The following is a 9,801-nucleotide window of genomic DNA, read 5'->3' as shown; positions in this document are numbered from 1 at the left end:
ACTCTAAAAAGTTTTAACAATTAACAAACCATACTAATTGGGAAAAGTATGATTCTCCTTCGTACCTTCTCATTTGTAATTGTCACTGTCCATTCGTCCTTCACTTCTTTTTTTTTTCCCCCCATTCTACGTCTTAGTCGAACCTCGCATTATTCTCTCACTTCATCAAACTCATTATGGTTGGGAAATGGTTGGAGGAAGATAATCAAATGATATTCTTATAATATATATACATGAGGGTACTAGTGGGTTTGAATAAAATAGGAGGCATTTGGGTATTTTAGGGTTAAAACATATTTATTTATTGAAGTGATAATAAATATTTTCTCATACCGCAAAGTTCAGATTGGGGTTGGGGATTTTCAGACAATTTACCATTTTGAACGGTAATTACAATTAGATCCACAAAGTTAACCTTATTTTTTAGTCAGCGAAAACCCTTTTAATTTTAAAAATATTTTTTAGTATGTTTTAATAATAAAATTGATATTTGATCTTCTATTCATATTCATTTATCGGTAAATTGCCCAAAAAATAATATTAAAATTAAAAGGTTTTCGCGGACAAAAAAATAATAAGGTTAACCTTTTGGAGCTAATTGTAATTATCTTTCAAACAAATACGAAGACGACGAAGCTTCGCCTTCTCCTTCCTTTCTTCTGCTGACCTCGAAAGTCCACCACCGCCATAGACCAGCGAAGCGAGAGATAAGGAGGAATACAGATCGAAGAGGAGAGGAGAGGAGAGACGGAGAATATGGCGTCCATGGCCAGATCCGCAAGGCCTCTCCTCGGATTGGCGTTGGCGTTATCTCTCATGGCCGTCGTCCCTTCCGCGAGCGGTGAGATCCGGGAGATGGAGGTCCGATCCGACGCCCGATCCATCATCCCCTTCGACGATTTCGGCTTCAGTCGCCGTGGCGGCCTGGAGCTCAACGTCTCCGGCGTCTCCTTCGCCGACAGCGAAGGTGATGTTGCCCTCTCCCGGCTGGGGTTCTTCCTTTGCACCCGCGACGCCTGGCCCCGCGTCCTGCGCCAGATCCATGACCAAAACATCACCTGCGCCCTCCAGTCGGAGCTCGTCCGCGTCGTCTCCTACTTCGACCGCCTCGTTCCCCCTCCCAACCCCTCCGGCGTCGACGTCGCTCGATCCACCTCATTCCGCGTCGCCCTCAACATTACCAACAGTACCCAGTTCACTCTCCTCTTCGCCAACTGCCTCCCCCATCTCCGCGTCTCCATGTCCGTCCGATCCGCCATGTTCAACCTCCCTGAACCCTCTCGCCGCGCATACCTCTCTGCCGGCGCGGGCGCGCTCCCACTCATATACTCCGTCCTTTTCTTCGCCTACGCCTCCTTCGCCGTCGCTTGGGCCGCCATTCTCTTCCGCCGCCAATCCGCCGTCTTCCGCATCCACTACTTCATGCTCGCGGTCGTCGTTCTCAAAGCCTTGAATCTCCTCTGCGAGGCCGAGGACAAATCCTACATCGACCGCACCGGATCCGCCCATGGCTGGGACGTCCTCTTCTACATCTTCAGCTTCCTCAAGGGGATTTCCCTCTTCACCCTCATCGTCCTCATCGGCACCGGCTGGTCTTTCCTCAAACCCTACCTCCAGGACCGCGAGAAGAGGGTGCTCTTGGCCGTCATCCCCCTCCAGGTCGTGGCCAACATCGCCCAGGTCGCCATCGACGAGTCTGGACCCTACTCTGTCGACTGGGTCACCTGGAAGCAGGTCTTCCTCCTCGTCGACGTCGTCTGCTGCTGCGCCGTCCTTTTCCCCATCGTCTGGTCCATCAAAAACCTCCGGGAGGCCGCCAGGACCGACGGGAAGGCCGCCGTGAACCTCATGAAGCTCACCCTTTTCCGACATTACTACATCGTCGTCATCTGCTACATCTACTTCACCAGGGTGGGAGTCTACGCTCTCGGCAACCTCATCTCCTACCGCTACCTGTGGAGCAGCGTTGTCGCCGGAGAGCTCGCCACGCTAGCCTTCTACGTCTTCACCGGGTACAAGTTCAGGCCGGCGGCGCACAACCCCTACTTGGCCATCGACGACGACGACGAGGAGGCTGCTGCGGAGGCGCTCAAGCTCGACGACGATGCCTTCGAATTGTGATGAAGATTCATTCATTCTTCTGCTCAGATTACTTGCAAACTGAAAAACAAAAGGGTGGGATTTTGTCTCCATTCTTCAGTAGTTCATAACTTCATATTATAGAAATTCCTAGCAGTCATTTAACAGTGCAAAAGTATAATAATCAGAAAATTGTATCAAATGTCTGTTTACTATTGATTTGTCTTGTTCATGTTTCTCAATGACGTTGTCACATTTATCTTAATAGAAATTTATCATTCATTTCTTTGTTCATGGGCGTTTGATTCTTGGTAAATAAACTATCTCCTTTTTGTATTTCACATATATTTCTGAACATTTTCTATAGGGGATGTCAAGAGACAGCTCCATACATTTAAATGATTCTAATATTATTAGCAAACAATAACATTTTTATGACTAAATTAGATCTAAACAAGGCTTTGTATCTCCTGAACTCTTCAAGCTTGCACCAATCAAATAGACAGATTTCAAACATATAATTTTACCACGCTTTTCATCAAGCAAAGTTTGTCAGTAGCGCATTCAAAAGCAATAGGTCTCTGAAACAAAACAGTGGAATCAACATGAGACTTTTGTAATCAAGTCGCGCTTGTGTTTTAGTTGGGGTTCACACCAGCAGCTCCTGTCGTCTCAGGTACCTCACCGGTGTGCATTTGTGCAACCAGAGTTTCCACATTGATCTCCTTGGCATCACGCCTGATTCCAATATCAGATACATAGCGGCCAACACAATACATGGTACCAGAAACCGCCACCAATCCGACAGGGGTTGTCGTCAAGAAGCGAAGAGGGGAGGAGGCAATGGCAGTCAAGGCAGCTGTCAGGGACGATATTTGCCCACTCCTTCCTACGCTGAAGGTTGTTTCCACAAGCAAGCCTGTTTTGCAATATATTGCAAAGTCCTCGCAGTTGTTTTTGAAGATGTTGTACATGCCAAAACCATTGTTGTCATGTAGAAATCTTGCTCGGTAGAGGACAACATCAGGAGAATCTGAGTGAGCAAGTGTGCAGGTTCCTCCTCGCGCTTTGGTGAAAAAGAAAACCGGGGTGACTGCATAACAAAACAGATAGAGATTGCCTCCGGAAAGAAAGCAATCAAGGCAGGACATGATTACTCCGTGGAGCCTGCTCTGATCACCACAACGTTCACACAAATTCCTTCCAGTAGGAGATGGAGAGGAACTGAACATAATTCGGTCCAAAAAGGTTCCTGTTCCAGTTTCCTGGCCCGCTGCTCTGGTGAAGTGAATGACCATGTCATCTCCGGCGTATATCCCTACAAGAGGACAACAAACATGATCGATCATCATGCATTAACATTGCATTATTAGTTGGAAAAAGAGAATATGTCATCAACAAGAAACAATGTTCATGTATCTTAAGCATGGCACAGTGCAAACGAAATGCAAATAAACTACAGAAAAAAAAGTGAGCTACACAAATATGCAATAGTCATTTGAAAGGAGCAAGGATACTGGATGAAAATTGTGTCATACTATCATCTTTTCTGAAATAAAAATGCAGCATTATGGACTTGTGACAGATCATTTAGCAAGGTAGATAGTAGGCCACATTGAATCCCATTGAAAAGGCTAGATCTCTTAGTTTTTGTTGCTCATAATATATTACTGCCCTAAAATGTTTCATGTTTTCCCCTCAAATCTGAGCCTCAATTTCAATGGTCAATATGTACGTGATATACATATAAGGTTTCAATTAGATTTCTAGGGTAATTACATTCAAACATACTATCTAAATAAGCAGCATGCACATGCTTCAACTTTTGTTTCTCTTTCTTTACTTCACCAACACTTTCAGAAAAAAAAATAGTGAAAAACATGAGCAAATAATTGATTTTCCCACTATTAAAAATTCATGGCTAGCTTCACACAGGTTATGCCAGAATTTACTTTCAAAGCATTGGACAATTCAGAAGTTTATAAGGTATAAGCACGTTTAGTTCTATTAAGTTGGACTCAAATATTTTAGACCATTTGATAAAATTCATCAAGTTAAAACTGAGAATATTGGTCCCATACCTAGATCAAAGTAGTTGAGTGTTGCATTTAGAGCTGACAATCATCATTAAACAATAAAGCATAATGATTATAGATCATAGATGTATTTCATAAGATCTATGTACCTAATTCAACTAGATGTGACTCACTTGTTGCTAGTGCAAGCTTACCATATTTTTTAAGAGAAAGAGATAGCATAGTCAGCATATTTAACAAAATATGCATTACGGGAATACACATAAAATATACTAGTGGAGTTTGTGCAAGAGAAAAAAAAAATAGCAGGAGTCTAACAATTAGGCTTCAAGTATATCCAGTTGATGAGCTAGTTTTCTCACTGGATCAAGTTGTAACAAATGGTATAAAACCAGAACTACTTCTAAACTTGATGATCTGATCTAATACAAAATAACTTGTCTATCTTCGTAGTGAGGCCATTTGGCCTCATATGACACCCTTTCCCCAAAAATTAGACTTGAATTTCGACAAGATAGCAAGACTGAGTGCAAGATTCTGTGACACCCCGTTATGAAACCACAATTTTAGTACTGGATCAACTGAGAGATTTTCAAAACCTATATGAGTTCGCTAACATTAATGTAGACCAAAATTCCAGAACCACAAAGTGCAGCACTAAAGATAAGCAAAGTCATTCAAATGCCTAGATCTACCTCAATAAGTTACTGGACTACAGTCTAAGTACCATAAACCCTTTAACGCAGGGGCATCTAACCATCAAACGCTCCGTCTCCAAAGATTAAACTTTGCACATTTCAGCGATGGAAAAAAATAAATTGGTTTAAGACAAACACCAAGCTGAAAGTAACTCCAGAAGCACAATGGTATCCGACTCACTGCCCAAAATTAGGTTTTCCACTGGCTCAAACATGAAAACAAGCCAATTAAAGCGAAAAGGGGGGGAGTAGAAGTAAACCGTGATGGGAGTAGAGGTAAGCGGATCGCCATGTGTAGATGTGATCGCCGGGTATCAACTCCTTCCTCTCGATCTTGTTGGACAAAACCCCCATCTACTCTCTCTCTCTCTCTCTCGTCCCCGCTGCGATCGCTGCTGTGGAAGTCGGAAAGGGGAGAGAGAGAGATCACGCGAGATGGAAAAGATTAAAGCGCTTTCATTATTTTTCATTTCATTTTATTTCATTTTATTTATCGGCTTTCAAAATTAACGTCGAAGTAACCACAGAACGCGTGCAAACCGCGTGCCGGAACATGATTCAATCTGGACCGTCAATTTCGTATCGGTGTTTAATGAGAAATTTCTATTTTTTAATTATTTGGAGAAAACATATCAAAATTTTCATACTGACTACAATAGTTTGAAAAATATCGATTTGCCCCCTACTAATCGTTGTCTGGTTAGTAATATTTGTTTTGCCTCTTCTTATAAAAAATAAAAGATGGAGGACTAATTTTTAAATAAGAAGATTTTATCACCAAATTGCTTATCGGCCCTTCACTTCCATCTAATGATCTAATCGAAATTATTCTTATCCGGTATTTAGATTCGATTTATGCCGTCCATGAAGAATAACAAGAAAAATAAAGATGGATTTAATTCTAATCGGGCCATCACCGCCCATTTATTCGATTTTATCTCAATTTTAATATTAAATATTAAGATAATTACTAAATCAGTATCAACTTGGAATACTTTTATAAATTTCACGACTACTTTCAGTGGCTTTTAAAGGGTAATAATTTCGTAAATAAATTATTTCAGTTAGGGACACTTGATCCATTGACCGGTCAACAGTCGGCGTCTTGTAAAGATTATGTCGGGATCTAATCTAGGTTGCTTACGTCACCTTCCCTTTGTCATCATTTTTGTATCGTAGATGTTGAAATATTATTATCCACATTTAGATCAAATTGTAGATATTGCAAGATTTTTATGCACAACATGATGAAATATCTATGCGCACTGCTCTTTTGTATAAAATTCATAGTCGCTTTTGTTTCTGCTCTTCGTATTCGTTAACGTTTATAGCTACGCCGAATTAAATTTTGTAATATTCAAACTTATTTATTTAATAAGATAATGGGGTCAAGTTAAGTTAAATTAAATTTAAAATGAATTAAATCATTAAAATAATTATTCTTGACTGGATCTCTTTTTTATAAGTTTAAGCTACTCAGTTTTAATTATTTGAATGTTTAAAATTTTTATATTTTTAAATTTATTTGGTTGGTTCAACTTCATAATATAAATTTATTTTAGAATTTTATTTATTTATGGATGAGAATTTTGTTAGTAAATATTATTTATGAACTATTCATAATCTCTACATAGGGTGGTAAAAGATAATTTGCTCGTATCCAGTACATCTGTCACACCTAGCTAATAGCCAAGATTTGATTCTCGGATTTCATGATAGTGTGTGCACTAGTCAAATTATTCGTCTCGAGGGGTAGGACTGTAAACAAGCTGAGCCGAGCCGAGCCGAGCCGAATTTTGAAGTGGTCAAACTTGTTTGATAAGGTAACCAAGCCGAGCCAAAACTTAAAATAAACCAAACTTTTGAAATGAGTGTTCAAGCTTGACTTGGTTTATTTTTTATGAGCTTGAGCTTCTTTGAAACTTGGCTTGAGCTTGGTTTGTTTAAATGTTATCAAGCTCTTAATTCAAATTTGACTTGAGCTTGGTTCGTTTAGATGCTATCAAGCTTTCAATTTAAGTTTGTTTGATTGTTTGAAATTTTTAATTGTTTGATTGGTTATTGAGTTTAATAATTTAAATTTATTTATTTATTTTATTATTTATTTAACATATTGAAAAGAGTTTTATTAATAAATATGATTCGTGAACATTGTTCATGAACGTTGTTTACGAACATTAACGAGTTGAACACATATGTGTTCAATCTTGTTTGTTTAGCTTAACGAGCTGTTCAAGCTTGTTTGTTTAATTAACCTTATATATATTGAACAAACATAAACAAGCTCTTACCAAGTCGAATACCAAACTTGTTCATGAACACTTGGTTCATTTACAACCCTATCAAGGGGACACATAATTTCTATGTATGAACATTAATCAATTAATGCAAATTAGTTCAAACTTGTTCATTTAGTTTAATAAAACGTTCAACTTTGTTCATTTAATTGGTTTAGTATATATTGAACGAATATAAACAAACTCTGCTCCTCCCTCTAAGGCATGGTGTGATGGTAAGCGGCAAGGTGGATAACCCATGCAACAAGTAGATTTACACTAAGACATGGGGCTCACGACGAGGGGCCCGACCTCATCGTGAAGTTGTGGGTGAGGTCCAACCTTGTCGCAAGCAAGGCTTGGACTCGTGACCTAGAGGCGAGGTCACGGACGAGGTCCAGCCTCGTGACCTCATTACTTATAACAACACAAAGAACAAGAGTCAATCGCAATGATACAAACTTCAGAAGAAAGAAAGGGATTTTAACTTCTAGAGATCTAAAAAAAAATGACAAAGACACGGAAGAAGTGGTATATGTTTGAGTAAAGAATATGGAAAAGGTTGTAAATAATGTGGAAAAGCAGTATATGGTTGAGTTAGATCATATGTTTTTTAATACTGGGACTAAGTGTGCAGACTAAATAATTTAACAGATCTAGAGGACTAGACATCAGGTTGAAGTACAGTAAAGTCAAAAGGATTAAATAACACAAATAAAGTCCAGATAGGTCAAAGAAAAATTAATATTTGGTAGGAAGTCTAAAACCTAATATTTGGCAAGAAGTCTACTTGGATGACCAGACAACTGACTTAAGTCAAGTAAATCTGCAAATGGTAAGTGTGTAGGTCACTTGCGGGCGACAAGAGGGGATGAATTGCCCTGCACAATAAAACAAACCAATATCTTTATCAAATAATTGGGCTTAACACAATTACACACTTAATTAAATAGAATAATAGAATCAAAATAAGTACGAGACAAGTAAGGTTTTTACCTGGTTGACAATCAGATGATTGCTACTCTAAGAAAAGTAAGCTTAGTAAGAAATTCTCCTTCTCGAACAAAATGTCGGAAGCGAAGAAACCTCATACACGAAAATGAAGCTCGAAAGTAAAGAACTGAATATAACTTGAAGTACCGAGTGTATTGTATGAAAAGGAGAAGACTAGAGCTCTATTTATAGCTCACTGGTTGATACAACCGTTTACTGACGTGCCACAGTCCGGGTGCTTAGACCCTCTCCGGGCATCCCCAGCGTGGCAAATCTTATCATCACGCAAACGACTAAGCAACGGGTGTGGGATAAAATTTTATCCCGATGAAGGCCCCCAGAGCAGGTCTGGGTGCCCGGACACCCTTCCTCGATGAGGTGGGCGTCGAGGCGCCCTTGGGCTGACCCAAGGGTCCGAGCGCCCGGACAGTCGACATCTCATTGACTGTCTAATTCTGCTTCAATCCGACTTCGCTTGCTTGGGTAATCTTGACCATCCGGAATAGGGCTCACCCGAACCAATTTTCCATCCTTCTCAAGTAGTCTTCCACTCCGGCTTCTCGTCCCTCGGAAACTCCCCGTGCTTCATTCTCATCCGCCAGCGTACTCTTCCGCAGCACCTCGTCCCTCGGACGCACCGAGCCTGTCGACTCTCTCCCGTGTTGTCTTTCTCGCTAGCGGCGTTTTTTACTCGACTTCCTGTGCTCTTAAGTTCCTGCACACTTAGACACAGGACATCAAAAGATAACATGATCTAACTTGACTTGGTTGATCACATCAAAACTATCATGGGATACTTACAATCTCTTCCTTTTTTATGTGAACAACCGAAGTTAAGTTAGGGTAAACTAAAAACAAATAACAATGAGATAACAAGTACTTAATATACAATTAATAACATTTAATGTAAAAAAAATTTCCCTTCCCTTAGACTTAATCACTAACTCTCTCTCTTTCATCACATTAAAAATAGGTAAAATATTGAAAAATAATTTGAAAATAAATCTGAATTAATCTCTAAGGGTAAAAAAAAATGACGAGCATTAAAAAAAATGAACTTTAAAGTTTAAAAATTTGAACTTTTGTGATTTATTAAGTGGTTTTGGAAAAAAAATAATTTTAAAATTATTTTTAATTGTTTAAATATTCTGAAAGAAAATTTTATAATAGTTAAGCTGACATATCAAAAGTTTTGATAAAATTTGCATGAAAAAGTGAAATTAATTTAGACAATAATAAATTATTTTCTATTGAAGATTATATTTTCTAAAAAAATATTTAAAAATAATTTCTAAACTTAAAATTACAAAACATTTTATAAAATTTAATAGAGCAAGTATTTTTTTAAAAAATAAATTTTTAAAAATTGAATATTTGAGATTTTTTTATATTAAAAATTAGTATTTGGATAAATAATTTATAGAAAATTCAATAATAGTTAAAATTTTTTTGAAAATATTTACTTGGATAGAGAACATAATAAATTTTCACAAAAAAAATTAAAGTTTATAAAAATAACCCTGAAGATATTTTTAAATTAAAAAATATAATTTTTGTTAAAAAATTTATAAAAAATAATTCAATAGAAAAAAATTTGAAAATTTTTATATTGATAAGTAATGAAACCCTCTTTCTCGGAAAAATTAATATCAAATTAATTTCAAAGTGAAATCATATGAAAAAAAATGTTAGACAATTTTAAGCAAAAATTATGAATTC

The 9,801-nt window shown here is 38.2% G+C and overlaps 2 protein-coding genes across 2 annotated transcripts; one reads left to right on the top strand and one right to left on the bottom strand.

Moving 5' to 3' along the window:
- The first annotated feature begins 641 nt into the window (after window positions 1–641).
- LOC122023441 (protein CANDIDATE G-PROTEIN COUPLED RECEPTOR 7-like) lies at window positions 642–2,373 on the top strand. The gene has a single exon (XM_042581550.1). It carries the CDS (start codon window positions 757–759, stop codon window positions 2,119–2,121), a length of 1,365 nt encoding a protein of 454 aa, XP_042437484.1. The 5' UTR covers window positions 642–756; the 3' UTR covers window positions 2,122–2,373.
- Window positions 2,374–2,584: 211 nt separating this feature from the next.
- Window positions 2,585–5,283, bottom strand: LOC122023442 (protein LEAD-SENSITIVE 1-like). Its single transcript, XM_042581551.1, has 2 exons — window positions 5,074–5,283; window positions 2,585–3,397 (listed from the first exon to the last, which is right to left on the bottom strand). The coding sequence occupies exons 1-2, from the start codon at window positions 5,165–5,167 to the stop codon at window positions 2,718–2,720; spliced, it is 774 nt and encodes a 257-aa protein (XP_042437485.1). The 5' UTR covers window positions 5,168–5,283; the 3' UTR covers window positions 2,585–2,717.
- Window positions 5,284–9,801: the final 4,518 nt, after the last annotated feature.

Source organism: Zingiber officinale, chromosome 9B (genome assembly GCF_018446385.1).
Source record: "Zingiber officinale cultivar Zhangliang chromosome 9B, Zo_v1.1, whole genome shotgun sequence".
Lineage (NCBI taxonomy): Eukaryota > Viridiplantae > Streptophyta > Magnoliopsida > Zingiberales > Zingiberaceae > Zingiber > Zingiber officinale.
Note: the sequence above shows the minus strand (reverse complement) of the source record. Positions and strands in the feature narration are given on the sequence as shown.